The sequence below is a fragment of the Lichenostomus cassidix genome, unplaced genomic scaffold (genome assembly GCF_008360975.1).
Source record: "Lichenostomus cassidix isolate B80296 unplaced genomic scaffold, HeHo_3.0 unassigened_scaffold_chr26, whole genome shotgun sequence".
Taxonomy (NCBI): Eukaryota; Metazoa; Chordata; class Aves; order Passeriformes; family Meliphagidae; genus Lichenostomus; species Lichenostomus cassidix.
In genome coordinates this window covers 1,173,965-1,192,004 of record NW_028147268.1, presented here as the reverse complement: position 1 = coordinate 1,192,004, position 18,040 = coordinate 1,173,965, and the positions used below count along the sequence as shown (strand labels likewise).

At 51.3% G+C, this 18,040-nt stretch overlaps 2 protein-coding genes across 9 annotated transcripts in view; one reads left to right on the top strand and one right to left on the bottom strand.

The window, feature by feature from the left end:
* Positions 1 to 4,508, top strand: part of LAMB3 (laminin subunit beta 3) — a 39,268-nt gene extending 34,760 nt beyond the window's left edge. For all 6 annotated transcript variants that reach the window (XM_085044264.1, XM_085044261.1, XM_085044260.1 and 3 more), the window contains 6 exons: positions 507 to 651; positions 1,450 to 1,657; positions 2,625 to 2,766; positions 2,891 to 3,067; positions 3,451 to 3,604; positions 3,993 to 4,508. In XM_085044264.1, the coding sequence (XP_084900390.1) occupies positions 507 to 651; positions 1,450 to 1,657; positions 2,625 to 2,766; positions 2,891 to 3,067; positions 3,451 to 3,604; positions 3,993 to 4,129 (963 nt within the window). In that variant the 3' untranslated portion in view covers positions 4,130 to 4,508. The remainder of the gene's footprint in view (positions 1 to 506; positions 652 to 1,449; positions 1,658 to 2,624; positions 2,767 to 2,890; positions 3,068 to 3,450; positions 3,605 to 3,992) is intronic.
* Positions 4,509 to 4,836: 328 nt separating this feature from the next.
* Positions 4,837 to 17,737, bottom strand: CAMK1G (calcium/calmodulin dependent protein kinase IG). Of its 3 annotated transcripts, none has more exons than XM_085044269.1 (13): positions 17,432 to 17,736; positions 13,819 to 13,936; positions 11,775 to 11,903; positions 11,473 to 11,547; positions 10,699 to 10,837; positions 10,465 to 10,588; positions 9,876 to 9,951; positions 9,263 to 9,375; positions 8,259 to 8,337; positions 7,736 to 7,823; positions 6,835 to 7,289; positions 6,361 to 6,479; positions 4,837 to 5,398 (listed from the first exon to the last, which is right to left on the bottom strand). In XM_085044269.1, exons 2-12 carry the CDS (start codon positions 13,908 to 13,910, stop codon positions 6,383 to 6,385), a joined length of 1,467 nt encoding a protein of 488 aa, XP_084900395.1. In that variant the 5' UTR covers positions 13,911 to 13,936; positions 17,432 to 17,736; the 3' UTR covers positions 4,837 to 5,398; positions 6,361 to 6,382. The 3 variants fall into 3 exon arrangements, with proteins under 3 accessions (XP_084900395.1, XP_084900397.1, XP_084900396.1); XM_085044271.1 differs by having other exon boundaries at positions 6,361 to 6,476; positions 17,432 to 17,734; XM_085044270.1 differs by having other exon boundaries at positions 4,837 to 6,479; positions 17,432 to 17,737.
* Between the last annotated feature and the right edge of the window lie 303 nt (positions 17,738 to 18,040).

Here is an 18,040-nt window from a genome sequence, read left to right as displayed (position 1 = left end):
TGGGGCTTGATCCCTTGGGCAGCTTCAGAAATCCAGGAGTTTTGAGTGGGAGGATCTTGCTTCCCCAGCTGAAGGCACATGAGAGGCTCTGGACACACCACAAGGAAGCCTCTCTGCCTCCTGGGTTGGGATCAGTTTGGAAGAAGGGTTGGGAATGTGGAAAACTCTTGGATCTGCAGGTGTATCTGCTCTAGCATTTGGTGCAGTCAGGGAGAGTTCCTGTGTTAGGATCCTTGCAGCCTCTTTCTGTGGCTTGCAAAGATAAAGTGAGGTTTCGAAGTCATTCCAAATCCATTTCAAAGGTGTTTTTGAAAGCTAAATGGTGCTGTCCCTCTTTGAGAGCTTCCTTTGCAGGTCCAACCCTCAATCTTTACCATTTGCAGTCCTTTAAAGCTCTGGCTGTGGGAACAGGGAACAGCATCGTTTCCTTGCCCAGGTCACGGGGAGCTGAGGCTGTGGGCTCTAGATCAGGAAGAAAGGCACCCTCAGGTCACTGCTGTTTGCAGATAAGGACCACAGAGCTGTCTGCGAGTCAGATTGAGAGCAGCACGCGGCGGCTGGTGGAGCAGATGGGTGTGACCAGGACCCAAATCGAGGGTGACGTGCGGCGCATCCGGCAGCTCATCCAGAACGTGCGGAGCTTCCTGTCAGGTGCAGTCTGGGGGTGCAGCCTGGGTGGGACACAGCTGCTTTTTGGAGTGATCAGAGAGCCACTGAGGCTGGAAAACACCTCCACGGCCACTGAGTCCAAGCTGTGCCCCGTGTTCACCTTGTCCCCAGCCCAGAGCACTCAGTGCCACATTCAGGTGTTCCCTGGCCACTCCAGGGATGGGATTTGCAGCCAGCAGAGCCCTGAGGCTGAGCTGTGCTCTGACCACACTCACTGATGCAGACAGACAGATGACCCTGCTCTGGAGCAGCCTGCTAATCAGATGAGAATTCCTTGTTGTCCTACAAACTGATGGGATGACTTATTGTTCACACACAGATTGTAATAACATAATGAGCCTCCTGAGCATTAGCTGAATAAGAAAACCAGGTCATTTGGTGCTGCCTGGTGTTAATGATGAGTGAAGATATTTCTGAGCTAATCGCTGGGCTAATGTCCCTTGGGCTCTGCCTGCTTCTGATTTATTAACTTTTATTTGTGAAATGAAAAAAGGCTTGTCTTGAAACACACCCTCATCTGCTCAGTGAGGGCTGCCTGGCTGTGCTCTGGGCTTAGCCAAGGTATTCTCATTGCCAAATTCGAGATACCATTTTAGTGATTTCCTGAAAGTTTTGCTGATTGAGAAGTGCATTTAATTCAAGGAGATGAGTTCAGAGGGGATCCTGGCAGCTGTCTGGAGTGATGAGATGTGTGTGAGATGTGTGTGGGTGTTTGCCCTTCTCTTCCCTTGCATTTGCACTCCCACCTCTCCTGATGCTCTGTTCCTGCTGCCTCTGCAGACCAGGACACGGATCCTGCCTCCATCCAGGAAATGAGTGAGGCAGTTCTGGCCCTGCGCCTCCCCACGGACGCTGCTGCAGTCCGGAGGAGAATGACCGAGATCCAAAAACTGGCGACAGAGCTGCAGTGCCCGGAGGACATCCTTGCCCAGACGGCTGAGGACATCGCCAGGGCCAAGAGGCTGCAACAGGAGGCAGAGCAGGCCAGGTGGGTGGAGGTTCAGGGTCCCTCGGCTGGGCTGGAACTGCTGGTTCTCAGCTGGGTCCAAATCTCGCTCTGCCTGAGCTGTCCTGACTTGCACAATCTGAAGTTTTAGGCCAGGATTGTCTGTGTCCATCCAGTGCCTAAAAGACTGAGTTTGCAATCTCCAGACACCTCCCTGGGGCCCCAGATAAATCTACAAGAATAGATCCTGCTAGAGATAGCAGGACAAGAAGGGCTTTATCAGAAGCAGGGGAGGCTTTTCTCTTATCTGGAGTGCCTGTGCTGGGAGATGACAGAGTTGCCCTGGTATTAGTTGGTATTGGTGACCTACATCCCAATTGCACAAGAGAGCATGAGGAGATGAAATGGCTGTTTGTTTTCTGGGGGAAAGTTGGGAGGATTATTCCACGCTCCCTTAAAAAGTAATTACAGGGTGTCCTTGCCAATTTGGAGCATCTGCTTTGTCACAAGTTGACTTGCAGCAATACCCCCGCGAGAAGGTCAGCGGGATAATTCTGTAAACTCCTTGGCAGTGTCTGACACCTGCTTAACCTGCTGGAAGTGATGAGACAGGGCAGCCTGGCTTTCTCCAGAGAGCTCTGTCCCCAGCCTGAACAGCTCCACTGCGAGCTCAGAAGTGTTCATTGGAACTGCTTCACTGCTTATTGCTTTCCCTTCGATACTTGGTCATGCACCACTTCCAAAATAAACATTTCTGACCAGTTTGAAGGAAGGTGTTTCTCTCCCCTTCTTCTTGTCCCCACTGCTTGAGGCTGTGAAGTGAAGCTAATGTTTATCTCAGTAGGAAACCTGCTGCAGTCCAGACTTGTGAGTTTTGGGGGAGGGAGATTGCAACTTTCTCAATAGCAGTCCTGTCTGGCTTCTCAAGCTCCCTGATTTTACCTCTGTGACCTCACCTTCCAGTCTGTGTCCTTATCCACACTCCCTCCTGGCCGTTTCCCTTTCCCAGGAACCGGGCAAACGCCGTGGAGGGCAGTGTGGAGGAGGTGGTGGGCAACCTGCAGCGAGCCAACACAGTGCTGCTGGAGGCCCAGGGAGCCATCAGGGGCTCGGGATCCTCCCTGCGCTTCATCCAGGAGCGCGTGGATGAGGTGAGTGATGCTTTCCAGGAGCATCCCAAATCCCTGTCCTGTCTGTGTCCCCCAGCCAGCAGAGCTGCTCCCTGCACAGGGTTTGGCTGTGACCTCCCTGCTAACCAGCTCCCTCTGCTCTCAGATGGAGGCTGTCCTGGGGCCGGCCGAGAGGAGCATGGTGGCCATCGGGGCCGGGCTGGCCGGGCTGGCCGAGCGGCTCTCCCAGCTGCAGCGTGACACTGCCCAGAACCGCCTGCGGGCTGGGGACACGCGGGACATGGCGGGGACAGCAGCAGAGCAGGCCACCAGTGCCCAGCAGGTACCAGCCCGGGGTGTCCCTGCTGCCAGCACAGCACAGCCAGCTGTGTCCTGGCTCTGCACGACGAGAGGTGACTTTCCTGCCCAGGTCATGGCTCGTGTGCTGTCACATCACAGTGTCATCCCACTGCTGTATTCCTCCCGAGTCATTCCAAACCCTAATGCCCTTTACTGGGAGCTCATTTCTGGTCTGTCCTGCCCAAGGCAGAGCAGCCCGTGGAGCTGTCAGTCATGTTGTGAGTGCATCACAAACTGTCACACATTTGTGTGACAACAAAGCTCTAGCGCAACATCCATTTAACACCTAAACAGGATTCAATGCTGGAAAAACCCTTCTCCAGGGCCTGTTGGATCCTCCATGCACTGACTGTGTCTCTTCCCCAGGCTCTGGCACAGGTGAAGGGGCTGTACTCGGAGCTGCAGAGCAGGATGGGGCAGAGCCCAGCGCTGGGGGAGCAGGGCAGGAGGGTGCAGAGCATCGGCCAAGAGGCACAGGCTCTCTTCGAGGAGACCGTGGGCATCATGCTCAGGATGGAAAGTAAGGCTCTCCCAAACTCTGGAACCATCCCTGCGCTGGGCAAGAGCTCTTGGACTGCTGGGTGGGAGGGAAAGGGGTGACGAGGAGGACAAAGCAGTTTGAGCAGGGAGAGGGTGAGATCTGGGCTGTGTCTGATGGTGGTGTGCCAGGAAATTGAGAGTTTTCAAGGGTGACACCACGAAGGGAAGCCCAGGCTGCAATGCCTGCACACACTCACTCGTATTTGTAAGCATTCCAAACTCCTGGCTTTGTTGGGAATGCTTTTGGGGGTTGTTTTGGGAGGGAGGAGAGGGAGTGCAGGATGTTGGTTCTCTTGCCTGTCAGAGCTGTGCAGCAGGGAGAGGAGGCTCAGCCCAACCCCACCACCTTCCCTGCCCTCTCTCCTCAGCTCTGGAGTCAGAAATTCAGGAAGGCAACAAGGCTCTGATGTCCAGGCTGTCCAGGCTGTCGGGGCTGGAGGAGAAGGTGGGAAGAATCCGTGACACCATCAAGAGGAAAGTTGCCTACTATGAGAGCTGCTCCTGAGGAGCTCCAGGGCATCTCTGCCTCCCCTGCAGACACTGACTGGTGCATTCATTCCCATTTTCCAGCTGGAGTTCTCCTGTGCCCAATATCCCCATTTTTAGCAAGTTAATTTTCTGTACCTTTGGAAAAAGCTGTGCTGAACCAAAGGAGCAACCCCACAGAGTGGGTTGGACTGGCCAAATGTGCCCAGTGGTTGGAGGAGAAAAGGGGAGAGACATCAGGCTCCCATGGCAAATAAAAACATCCCCAGGTTTTTATTCCCAGAGGGCTTTATAAACCAGGAAATTATTTTTTTCTTCCTTTAGCCAATTCAAGCTCTTTAAGCTGAATTTCACTGTTCAAATTAAAGCCCTCCTGTGGGGTCTTTTAATGCTTTTTATCTATGCTGCAGTTAATTCTTCAAACGTGCCATGGCTTCAGTACTTCCCTCTGAGATCTTTCTTCAAATAACCAGATCAGAGAAGTGGAGAATTTAATTTCCCTCTGTACAACATACCTATATTTATTCAAATTAGAGAAACACAGGCTCGTAGTCGAAGGTGAAGTCAGATGTCTTCTTTGATTTCCTGCCACAATCTGCTTATTTACCACGGAATATTTTGCCAGAAAACACCAGCAGGAGAAGGTCTGGGATGCACAGGGAGAGCTTTAGGAGGGACTTAACAGACCATTTCCACATCAGATCTCCACGAATAACCAAGAGGCCCTTTTACAAAACAAAACTCAGCTTTATTAAGCGAGGATTCATTGTGCAATCACAGACTTGGAAGCAGAACTCAGACCTTGCTGTGTTACTGTCACACACAGGGAGGTTTCTAGCAGTTTCTCCCTCGTGGTGCAGCTGCAGTGAGAGCTGAGCAGCTGAACTGCAGAGTGCCAACCCCGAGGAGTGAGTGGAGAGGATGAGGATTGTAAAAACAACTGAGCTGCCACGGAGTGAAGCTCTGCATGGCTTTGGTGTGTAGGGTTGGTGTTGTGCAGTGCATCTGTGCATCGACAGCTAAACAGGACACAGAAAACAAGCGTGGAGCACTGGTGATGCTATGGATAATGTACACTGATGTGCTAGCAGGAGCCTCTGCCCTTCCCGTGCCTCTTCCTAGCTGTAATGATCCAGAATCAGCCCAGGTCCTGCAGTGATGGTTCCTGGCACTGCTGTGCCCCTGTGCCCAGCTGGTCACTGCTCCCCCAGAGCTGCTGGGGCACAGCTCCTTTCCTGCTCACCTGGCAGCGTCTGGCTCTGGGGCAGAAAAAAGAGCCCTTCTGGTTCTGCAAGAGAGAGAATTCCAGGTGAGGACTGCACTTTGTTTCGCTGCGCTGCTGCCTGCAGAACGAGCTGCTAATGAGCAGCAGAGGGGCGAGGGACAGCTCAGATCCCTTTGGGAGCTCCTTACAAAGGGCTGCCACAGCCCTGATAGCTGGAATTGGCCCTTTTGGAGTCTGCAGTGGATCTAACTCGCGTTTGTCTCTGCTGTTCATCCTCTGAGCGTCGCAGTCCTGTTCAAACAACCTCATCAGCACGGACTGGCACAAGACATGAGAGGAGGGAGCTCACTTGATGTCGCTTTTGAGGAGAGCTCAGCCAGCAGGAGCTCACCTTGGGGACATTCCTTAGAGCAAGATCTAACAGCTAACGGCTCGCTGCTCACACACAAAGTGCTGCAAACGATCACAGGAGTGAGCCAAGCTGTGGCCAAACAGGATGAAATTTGCATTATTTTACTCTGCTTTACAAAAGGAGCATCTCCATGCTCTGCTCACAAAGACATTTAAACCTGCCTCGGCCAAATGTGAGAGAGAGAAATCCTGTCTGTCCTGAGCTCTGGATCTGCAGCTCCTGTCAGCCCTTGGCTCATGGTCACAGCTGAGACCCAGCTGGACAGCCCTAATCCCAGCTGAGGGAAATGTTGGGATCAGTGTTTTTCCCAGTGAATAGCTTGAAATAATTGTAGAATTTGGTATGACAAACCCCTGGTTGGCTTCCTCTCTCACGTTCCTGGGCAAGCTTGTTGTGATGTAAAAGTTGGATTCAGAGTGCCTGGCCTGGCCTTGATGGAAGCTGAGAGATGAGTCATTGCTTGAGAGGTGGTTTAGTGAAAAGCTTTTTCTGGTGTAAAAACCCTGCGTTCATTTATTTCATGTACAATCACCGTGCTGTTTGTGCCTTTCCCTTTTGCCAGCCCTAATTGGATTAATTAAAGCAGCTGGTGATTGGATTGCACAGCACTCACCTCTGAGCAGTGGCTGCCTCCATCACATCACCAAACAAACTCCAGTTTGCCCAGTGCCGCAGTGAGATGAGTGTTTACTGGTTTTCATCGGAACGAGAACCTCTGACTTGAAATGACTGCTTGGGAATGGGTGGAACAGAGCAGAAAGAAGAGAAACAGCAATTATTTACACTCATCCTGCAGGGGAATTGTGTTGCTAACCTACAGACCATCAGTGAGAGCAAAGCAGAGCTGGGTCTGCTCCCTCAGCACCAGCAGCTTTAGCCACTGGGAACTTTTTGGGAAAACCAAGTGCTCTGGCCATGGGGGGCTGTGCCACCCAGACTGGGCACAACTTCCAGCCAGCCAGAGCATTGGCTCATTCCTCCCTTTCTCCCTGCCTGTGGCAACAGCTCCTGTGCCAGGATCTCCCTCCAGACAGGGTCATTCCCCTGCAGTTGGTTGGAAGTTAATGGAAATGACCTGGATACCTACTGGGATTTTGAAGTCTTTTTGAGCAGCGTTGGCTCAGAGCAGAAGGATGGCTTTGTCTTCTCATGGGTCACACAGGAGGGGCTGCAGCCACAGGAGCTCCTGCCTGGAGGGCTGTGGTTGTCCGGCAGAGCCATGCTGCTGTCCCCAGGCAGGGCCATGCTGCTGTCCCCAGGCAGGGCCAGGCTGCTGTCCCCAGGCACAGCTCCCTCCTCAGGGGTCCTTGGCTGTTCCTCCCTTGTTTCCGTGTCCTGCTCGGGCTGGCTGGGTGGCTCTGGCTGTCCCTGCACTGTGTCATTGTCATCGCTTGGCACTGCTGGCAGGGAGGTCCCCGTGGGGCTGCCTGGCCTGGGGGGCTCAGGGGGGTCTGGGACAGGGACAGAGCTCTCAGCTGCCCCATGGCCACTCATGTGCAGCTTCCTCATGTGGTGCACGACAGCCGCGGCGTTGAAGGCTTGCTGGGGAAGGAGACAAAAGTCCTGGTGAGCTCCTGGTGATGCCAGGATGTGCTGTCCCCTCCAGGTGACAACAGGCACAGCGCTGCTGGCACTGACTGACCGTTTGGGGTGTGCACATTCCTGCCACAAACACCACCTTTGCCATCGAGTGCAAGCTGCTGATACTTTTGGACTTTACAGCTGCTTCCACCCGAGGAAACCAGGGGAAGAGCTGGGAGTTACCAACTGCCCTCTGCTCTCTGGTGAGGTGCCTGGAGCTCAGGGTTTGGGGTGAATCTCCCTCTGCAGCAGGGAATATTGCTGCAGACACCCTACAAACAGTAACTGTGGGCAATCCCAGCTGGGAGCATCCCAGCTTTGGGAGCTGAAGCTCTGCTCACTGCTGGCTGACAGCAACTGGTGTTTGCTGGTGAAATGGCTCTGGGCTCCCCACAGCAGCCACTTACCCTCCATTTGCTCTTTGCAAAGTTTTTCTGGATCTGAGCGCTGACAGATGGGTAGATGTCACGGTGAAGGGCTGTATTTCCATTAATCCTGCAGATGGGAAGAGAAGAAAATGGGCTCGTAGGCAGATGGCATTTGTAAGGCATTCCACATTCTGGAAGCACTGAACTGCTTTGTACGTTCAATCAGCAATAATTAAACCCAAAGGAAAAACAGCAACAAAATGTAACACAAACACACACTTCAAAGCCTGGGAAAGCTCGGGGTGGGATTTCTTCTCTGCCTGTGTTTGTGGAGGCAAATATGCACAAATTGCATCTTTAATTATTCATCCTTTGCTTTCTTTGCACACAAGAAGGAGCCACCCGGGTGTGCGGGGGAGGTGGTGACGTTAGTGACGGGGTGGGGGACACGGTGGGGGACACAGAGTGGGGACACTGCTGTTCCCTGATCCCACAGATCCCCCAGAGCACAGGGAGTGAGCCGTGGGGGCTGCAGAATCCCCCTGGCCACCCCAACCCTCACCAGGGGTGCCGCAGAGCTTCCTCGCAGGTGAACCTGGCGCTTGGGTTCTTCTCCAGTAAATGTCGGATGAAATCCTTGGCTGTTTGGGAAGGGGGAAAAAAACAGAGAAAAAAGGTTATTTTTTCCCTCCTTCCTGAGGAGGTTTAGGTTGGATATTGGGGAAAATTCCTTCACTGGAAGAGTGGTCAGGCATTGGAAGGAGCTGCCCAGGGCAGGGGTGGAGTCACCATCCCTGGAAGTGCTCAAAAAATGAGTAGGTGGCACTTGGTGAGGTGGTGGGGTTCAGTGACAGGTTGGACTTGATCTTGGAGGGTTTTTTCCAACTTTCATGATTCTGTGATTATTCCAATAAAGGGAGATTCTTGCAGTGAAGAGCTCCAGATGAACAAATATCCACTGGGGATGTACCAAACCTCACTCAGATTGTGTGAATTGGAGTTGAATTATTCACCTAAAAAATAATTCTAAGAACCATGAAGTGCAAACTGAGCAGATTTAGAAGTTGCCCTGAAGAGCTCTTACATCCCTTCCCTTTTTTCCCCTTTGTTTTTCTTGCAGGAAGGATTGAGATGTTTGTTATTAAACCCCAGCACACCCCCTGCTAGTTTTGTTTGCTGGTATAAAGGATTGATGTTGAAATAAGCTGTAAGGATGCTGCCTGCAGTCAGCTCCACGAGCAGGTTGGGCTGCTGAAGGGGTGGCTGACAGGATATAGGAAAAAAAGGGGAAAGAACCCTGGAGTTTCCTTTCTTACAGAATCCCAGAATGGTTTGGGTTGGAAGGGACAATAAAGCTCATCCAGTGCCACCCCTGCCATGGGCAGAGACACCTCCACTGTCCCAGACTGCCCCAAGCCCTGTCCAGCCTGGCCTTGGACACTTCCAATGGAAATCTAAGCCCCCTCAGAGCTCAGCAATCATTTGTTAAAATCAGGTTTACATTAACATTTTGGGATTTTGAGCCTGTGGGAGGGAGTGTGAAGCTTCCCAACGCCAGAGCTTTACCTGACTCGGAGATATCGTCCCAGAACGGAGACTCAAATTCATAGTAGCCTTCCTTGATCTTTTCAAAGAGTTTGGATTCAGTTTCTTCATAGAAAGGAGGATACCCACAGAGCCTGGAACAGAGCGCAGGGCCAGGGGTCCTTCAGTGCCACCAAAAAATGAGCCCAGGCTCCTCCACAGCCATGGAGGGACAGGAGTGCCACAGGAGCTGCTCTGCCCACCCCTCTGTCCCTCCTGCTCAGTGTGCCAGTAAAGCTGCAGAAAAGAGTTAAAAACTTCACTGCAGCAGTGAGAAGACAAAGGCACAGCTGGTACTGAGCTGAGCAGTGTGGGAGGAAATGAAACAAAAAGTACCCAAGAAGATGGAATGGCATTTGTGGGCAACTGGGAAAAAACAAAGCATAGGATGAGGCACAGAATAGAGCAAATGTGATTCCTTTCATCTCTGCTCCTGTGCTTGATTCCCCACATCCCTTGAATTCCTGTGTTTAGGAGGAACTCAGTGCTGTGCTCCATGGAAAAATGGGAGGTCTGGCATTGCTGCTGCCCCTGTGCAGAGCCTGGGGCAGTGGGGATTCACAGGAACCCCCCTGGGATGTGCTGCTGTACTCACAGGATGTAGGTGATGACCCCGATGGACCAGCAGTCCACGGCTTTGCTGTAAGGCTTCTGGGCCAGGACCTCGGGGGCTGCAGGACAGAGAAACCACAGGGGAGGTGTGAGCAATAATCAATCATCAATCATCCAGCACTGGGGAAAGCAGGTTTTCTGTTTCTGAGTTTTCTGTTTCAGCCAGAACAGCCCCGTTTTCCTGCTGAATTGGTCTGTGGGTTTTGGATCTATTTTATGCCATTAAATAGAAAGAACCACAGATAATCTCTGCCTGTGTTCTGAGGTTTAACCAGTGAGCTGCATCCAGCCAATGCAGTCTGGTGGGAATTAAGCAAAATCCCATTGCATTAAAATAATTTTTATATTTTTTTCGATAAATGTATTGCTCTTAAAATTGCCCTTTTCTTTGCATTTTTAAACTATTGATATTTTTCAGTCACATTCACAGGTCTGTGCAGTGCCTCTGTAAGCAGCACGCTGTCAGCAATATACTGATGTATTTTCCCCTTTTTCAGGCAATGCCCTGTATGTGCACAACCTTTTTCCCAGGAGTTCCACCATCACAAACCCACTCCTGAGCCCTGGCTCACCCACATATCCTGGAGTCCCACAGGCTGTGGACATGATCCCGTTCTGCTCCATCTTCGACAAGCCGAAATCCGTGATCATGATCTTGGAGTTCTCCTCGGGGGTCAGGTACAGGAGGTTCTCAGGCTGTGAACACGGAGAGCTGGTCAGGGGGTGGAATTGGTGGGAGGGAAATGGCAGGAGAGAGCAGGTGAGGCTGCCAGCTCCCTGGGGACAGGGACAGGGACAGAGCTCACCTTGAGGTCCCTGTGCACAATGCCATTTTCATGGAGGTATTTCACGGCTGTCAGCACCTGGTGGATCACCAGGCTGGCGTCTTTCTCCGTGTAAACACCCCGTTCCAGGATCCTGTCAAACAGCTCTCCCCCAGACACCCTGCAGAAAGGGCAGCTTAGACAGAAAGGGACTGCAAAAACTGTGAGCAGAGCTCGTGGTGCTTTGGTGTTAGGTCAGCTGAGTTTTGGTGCTTCTGCAGCAGAACCATTCCCTGGGCAGCAGCTCTTGGGAGGCTCCTGGGGCAGTTTCAGGCTGCCAGTGAGGATTGCTGCTGAACCTGGGGAATTTGGGTGAGGCAAATCCTGGTAGGACTGAGGTGCAGCTGTCCAGCCCTGCCTCAGGCTCCACTGCAGGAGTGGATTTAGGGTTTTGCTCCTTGACTAGATCTGCAGTTAAGCAGCAGCAGTCGGGTGCTCAGAGCACTTTCTCTGCTGCTGACATGGTGCCCATTCCATTTCTAGAAACCCTGCGTGGCACAGCTTTAATTAGAAATACTTCTGTCTCTGCCCTGCCAAACTGCGAGGAATTCATTTGCATAAATAGATCCAAATCATGGTTTGGAAAGTTGCTGTTAAAACAGGATGGGCCGAGGCAGCACCAGGAGTGTCCAGGTTGGTTCCAAACTCAGCACTGAGGTGTTTGAATGGACCCTGGGAGGGGCTGTGGGTGCTGAAATCCCACCCAGCACCCTGTCCTGCCCCTGTGGCCCAAAGAAGTGGCTCTGTGGTACTCACAGCTGCATGACCAGGTAGAAGTGGGTTGTGCTCTCATAAATATCTTCCAAAGTCACGATGTTTTCGTGCTTTATTCTGCAAAGGGAAATGTGGGTCACAAACGAAACCTGGCCAGGGCAGAAGTGGCTTCTGAAGTGGAAAACTTGACAGTCACCTTGCTTTAATCCCCAGCAAAAGCTCACTGGGGTGTTCTGGGACTGTTCTCCCTTCCCTTGCCCATTCCTTCAGGAGCTCCAGGCACCACCAGACCCTTTATTTTAAAATCCCCACATCAGGAGTGCTCCTTGGACTGCCACACTCACTTTTTCAGCACTGCTATTTCATTCTCCAAGCTGCTGTCCCTGGTGAGAGGAGACTTCTTGATGCATTTCAGGGCAAAGAGCTTGCCAGTGCTTTTCTGCTTCACCAGGAACACCTCGGAGAAGGCACCTCTGCAGGGAGGGGCAGAAATTGTATTTCAGTGGGAAATGGGAGCTGGGAGGGATTTGCAGAGAGGGGAAACAGCAAGGGAAAGCCATGTGGTGCTAGCTTGACTCTGAGTGGATTCTGAAGGTGGAACTCTAGACCTCCAGCAGCCCCAAAGTTAGGATATTCCAGGCAAGGTCATGCAATATAAATAAACCCCAATAAACCCCACAGCTTTCTCTGTGGAGAAAATGTCCTTTCTGCACAGCCCATGAGGGAGCTGCAGTTTGGTGTCACCCAGCATTCTGCACCTCTCAAATCAAACAACCTCAGTTCGTATTTTAATTCATTCTCTGATTGCTCTCCTCTCTGCTCCCTGTGTCCCTCAGTGACAAAGGGACAGTGCCTGTCCATCCCTGGCCAGGGCTCACCCCGAGCAGGTATTTATAGGATTGATAACCCACCCAAAGCCCCAATCCTGTTAGAGCTTTGTCCTGGGGAGCTGAGCACATGGCTCAGGGCAGTGACAGTGCACACTGTGCCAGGCCAGTCCTCACTAAATCCTCATCAAACCAGCAACACCTTAATTGGGAAACATTAAAGGGAACTTTCTGGAAGTCTGCAAAGCCCTGCAGGGAGCTGAGGGCAGGGAGAGGATGGGCAGAGCTGTGCACCCTGGGGAAATTATAAGTTTTGAGGAGGTTTTAGGTCCCAGATCTTCATTTCAATCCTTCAGGGAGCTGAAGCGATGCATGTGGAAAAAAAATTCCCAATTTCTAATGCTAAATTTTGCTATTGAAGCACTCAGTTCTGGCAATATTGCCCATTCAAGCCCCAGGGTTGAATTTGCCCAACACTGGCTCATTTCAGCTCCATTCCCAGAGTATTGTGACGTTTCATTCCTTGTGAATTCAACATTTCCTTGTTAATAATAATAGGAAATGAACAACCTACAGATCAGCTGCTGGGGCATCTGTTCTAAATCCCTGTCCCAAACTGTTTATAATAATTATGCCCTTTATTAAAAATGATCAATCAACAAGTGGGCTAGGAGACAACAAAGCTTTTTCTAACCTCATTCCTTTAGCAAAAGCTGCTGGTAATTTATTAATTTCTGAGGCTGACAAGGCACAGAATTTGGAGTAGCTGCTTCTTTGGGAGCTTTGTCGTGGGCTTGGAAGTCACAGAAAATTTGTCCATGACAGAAGTTGCTGGTGGAGGTAATTCAATTCCTCCTCCACCACCTTGGAAATGTTTTGTTGTCTCATCCCCATGAATAGGCAAATTAAGCTGTTAACGCACAGGGGAAGGATTGTACAACTCCAACATCCTTGTTTTTGTTTCATTCCCCGACTGAGTCAGGGTTCCTGAGCTAAATATACAACTTGTTATTGTAATTCCTCTGCCTGCGCCATGCCCTGACCTTGCAGCAGCAGCAGGAGACAGGACTGGAGGAAAACCTTCTTCCCCAGGGCTGCAGGGGGTCAGAGGGATGGAGGGAAGGGCAGAGGGGATTTGGGCTGTCTGGGGAGAGAGCAGCACCCCTGGGCACCTCTCACCTGTTCCCTGTCCCAGGGGCAGCCTTGGGACATTGGCCAGGGCCAGGAGGGGCTGGGGAGCTCTGGGGAGTTCTGGAGAGCTTTGGGGAGTTCTAGGGAGCTCTGGGGAGCTTTGGGGAGCTCTGAGGAGATTTGGAGAGCTTAGGGGAGTTCTGGAGAGCTTTGAGGAGTTCTGGGGAGCTCTGGGAACTCTGGGGAGCTTTGGGGAGCTTTGGGAGCTCTGGAGAGCTCTGGGGAGCTTTGGGGAGCTTTGGGGAGACCTGAAGAGCTCTGGGGAGACCTGGAGAGCTTTGGGGAGTTCTAGGGAGCTCTGGGAAGCTCTGGGGAGCTCTGGGGAGCTTTGGGGAGCTCTGCAGAGCCCTGAGGGCAGCACAGTACTCACGATCCCAGCGCCTCCATGAAAATGAAGGTTTTCCGGATGTTGCTGGTCTGCTTCTTCCAGGAGCTGCTGTCATCCTCTTCCTTGCGCCCCATCTCCTCCAGAGTGGAAGCAGGGAATGCTGTGAGGAGGAGGAAGAGGAGGAGATGTGACCAACATGGTTTGTGTTTGCAGGAAGCCATGAGCTGCCCAGGCAGAAGCAGAATTAGAGCTGGCCAAGGGCTGGGAGGTGGGAAATGTTCTATAAACCACTCAGCACTCGAAATGAGATCAGCTCTGAGGACTGGAGGAACACTGGAAGGTGAGAAAGGAACCTGGAGATGAAGGGAAAATTGATCTAACAGTGACTCTGGGCAGCAGTGGCAGGGGGAACATCCCTGGGAGTGTAGAACATCATCCTTGGGAGTGTTGAAAATCCCTGGGAGTGTGGAACTTCTCCCTTCCTGGAGCAGGAAAGCTCCCAAAGGCTGTGGGACTCAGCTGGACCTTCAGAAGACAAAGCAAACCTTCCATGGATATTATTTATCCATTTGGAAAAGGCAGAGAAAAAGCTGAAAGGTCTTTTTTCATGAGAGACAGCTGAGATATTGGATTCCTCCTGAACCTACTTTATCTCCTTAATTAGCACGTTTGCAGGGTTTTCAGCTCCTTGACACAATTTTTAAAGGTTAATTTAACGCTATTGGAAGCAGAATTGACTCAATTGTAAACAGTTGAAGGCTTCAGTCTATAAAATCACCAAAGGCCTCGTGAACTTGACCTTTATTTACCTCCTGGATTCTGATGCCTGTGTAACTCAGAGAAATACAGACAAACAGCCTTATCTTGCTGTTTGAAATCAGTGAAGGCCAAAAGTCCCTCACAAAAATGCTGATCAATCAGTAGAAATATTTCTGTCAATTATTCTGAGCCCCTAAACGATGTTTTCCTTGCAGCCATCCCAAACCTACAGATCTGGAATGTGGCAAAAAGAGAATTTGCTGGCAGAGACATTCAGCTGGGGATGGCAGGTGAGTTTTCTCCAAATAAATATCAGAGCTGGGCTGGCAGTGTGGTGCTGAGTGACAGAGAGAATTGACAGGAGAATTGACAATCTCCATCTCTGTCCCAGGGTGCTGTCAACCAGAGAATGAGGTGAAGAAAGACAAAAAACCAAGTAGGTCAGCCTGGCCCTGGGGACAAGCGGCATTTTGGGCTCCTGTGCTGAAGCACATCCTGGTGGGGATTAGCTCTGTGGGGCAGCCTGAGAGGGACAGAGGGACTCAGGGCAGAGCAGATGTGACAATCCCCACTGGGGATGGTGACAGTGCAGTGCTGTACACTCAGTTCTAGCAATATTGCCCATTCAAGCCCCAGGGTTGAATTTGCCCAATTCTGGCTCATTTCAGCTCCATTCCCACAGTATTGTGATGTTTCATTCCTTGTGGATTCACCATTTCCTTGTTTTACAGTGGGTTTTGCTCCTGGAGGAAGGTAATATCGTGTTTTCTGCAATCTCCTGTGAATCATCTGCTGCTCTCACAGTCCCTGCTGCTGTCACTGGCTGCCTGTGTGGCACTGGGAGCTGGGGACAGGCTGGATGAGCAGCTCTCATCCCTACACGTGGATCTCATTTCCTGCTGTCTCAGATTTCCTGTGCCATCAGCAGTGAGTCCTTTCCTGCCTCCCCTTGCTCCTCTGTGAGGGAAGGGGGGAAATTGCTGCTGTTTTGGGAGCAAAACAATGGGATGTTTGAGTTCCTGAGATGTAAAGCTGCACAGGGCAGGGGGGTGGAAGGGAATGGTCTCTGAGGTTCCTTCCAAGCCAAACCATCCTGTGATTCCATATCTGCTCAGGTGATCAGCAGTTCCCCACTTCCCCCATGCTGGATCCCATCCTTTGTCTCTCCTTGTGGTTAAGTCACCTGTTGCACTTCACAGCTCTTGGTGAGAATGCAATGTTTGAGGTATTTTTGTTGCCTGTCTTTGTTATTTATTCAAGCTCTGGTGCAACAATCACAGAATCCCAAAGTGGTTTGGATTTAAAGGACCTCAAAATCCATCCCATCTCACCCTTGCCATGGCAGAGACACCTTCCACTGTCCCAGGCTGCTCCAAGCCCTGTCCAACCTGGCCTGGAACACTTCCAGGGATCCAGGGGCAGCCAGAGCTTCTCTGGGCACCCTGTGCAGTGCCCTGTGCAGTGCCCTCCCCTTGCCCACTGCACAAACAGGGTTTCTGGACGGACTCACCCAGCTGGAGAAACTTCCACAGGAGTTAAACCATGGCAGAAGTTGGGCAAACAGATTTTGTGCTCAGCCTGGCAGCGTTTCCTGCCCTGGGATGTGTCCTGTCTGTGATCCCATCCCTCTCCTGCCCTCCTTGTCCTGCCAGCTCCATCCTGGTCCCTGCAGGTGTGTCTGGGGACACATCCCAGCCCTGGCAGTGGATACACACAGAGGCACCCAGTGGGGAACTGGATTTTAACACAGGATTTTAACCCTGACCCAAAGCAGGGCTGATCCTGATCCTGATTTTAACCCTGACCCAAAGCAGGGCTGATCCTGATCCTGATTTTAACCCTGACCCAAAGCAGGGCTGTGCTGCCCTTCTCCCTGCTCACCTCTGGGCAGTGCAAGCACACCAGGGTGCTCAGGTTGCATAATGAGTTTGAAAAGCTCATTAACTAATGCAGGTGAGGACCTTTGGAGCTGCAAATGAAGTGCATAACATGGCTTTAATTTGCTGAGCTTCCCTCTTCCCCATCATAACAAACACAGCACATGCAGGGCTTCAGTCGAGTTTATACTCTAGATATGAAATAATAAACAGTTTGGATATCAATGTCTGATCTTTGGGCTCTTCTACAGCCTGAGCCAACAAGCTGCTCTGCTCTGTCTGATCCTGCCTGACACTGCTCAGAGTGCAAGGGATGTTTGGATGACCTTGCTGAAATATTTCCTGAGGAAATTTGTTCTGCTTCCATATCCCAGAGCAACGAATCCATCTGCAGGCAGACCCTGCTTCTGAATGGATGCACTGCATTAGCAGGATGATTGTAAGTCATGATTAATGCTCTCGTGACAAACTTCCCTGGGCAGGGGGAGCAGACATGCAGCTTGCAGGGGGTTGCCTTTGGAATTAGAAGTTTATAGGGAAAAAGGGAGAATACAAACTCAAAGGGCTCTGATTTTTAAAAAAAATACAGCGAAGCAAGCAGATCTGCATGAGAATGGATGAATGAATGGAGTGGCAGGGCAGGCTCTGTGCTCAGGGACAAAAGAACAAGAAATTGAAACCACGAGCTCGCCATGAAAAACAAACCCACGTCAAACCCCTTGTATTCCCCCCAAAGCCTTCCATTCCAAAGCAACTTGGGGGAACACTTGCAAAAACCCCCATTTTCATTACAAATACCCTAGATTCCCTAAAATACTTTAGAAGTAAAATGCCAGAGACAGCTTTCTATGAAATTGCTAAATATAACACGAGAGCTGGAGGATACTACAGACAGGAAATCCTTCAGTATTTGCCTGTCAGAGGCTAAAATTCATTTTAAAGAAAAGCAGGTGAGCAGGGATCCTGAGCAGGTGAATGGGAAAAGCAAATGGCTCGCAAGGAAAGAATATTTTGCTTACCCAAGTCAGCCCAGACAAAGCAACTCCTGTTGGCTGCTCCTGCTCAGCTCCGAGTCTGCGGGGATTAGAGCTCTGCCAGGAGGAGGAGGAGGAGGAGGAGATGAGCCCCGAGGTGGGGAGCAGGGAGGAAGCACGGGGAGGATGCAGAGGAGCTGGGGATCCCAGCGATGCCAGCAGGCTCAGCTCTGCTGGAGGAACAGAGCAGAGCAGCTCCTCACTCTGCCCAATCTGCTCCCCAAACATCCCCAGGTGCAGCGCAAAGAGGATTTGCCTTCATCACACAAATCACTCCTCGGGGTGTGGAAACAGCCCTGTTTTCCTTGGGATGGTGCTGGGAGCTCTGTGGGACAGGGCTGGGCAGGAATTCCCACCAGGAGCTCCAGCCCTGGGAAAGGGATGCTCCTCACCATTGGAAATGGCACAACCCCCTGGAGAGCAATCACGGAGCACAGGTTGATCTCCATCCCCGGAATTTGGGGCTATTTTCCCCCACACAATGGCTCTATTTTGACTTTCAAAACCTCCCTGCGTGTGCCTGCCCAAGCACAGCACATATGAATAGAAATATTAATAATTCTTTGAGTCTTTTCCATAGCGTGGGATTTTTAG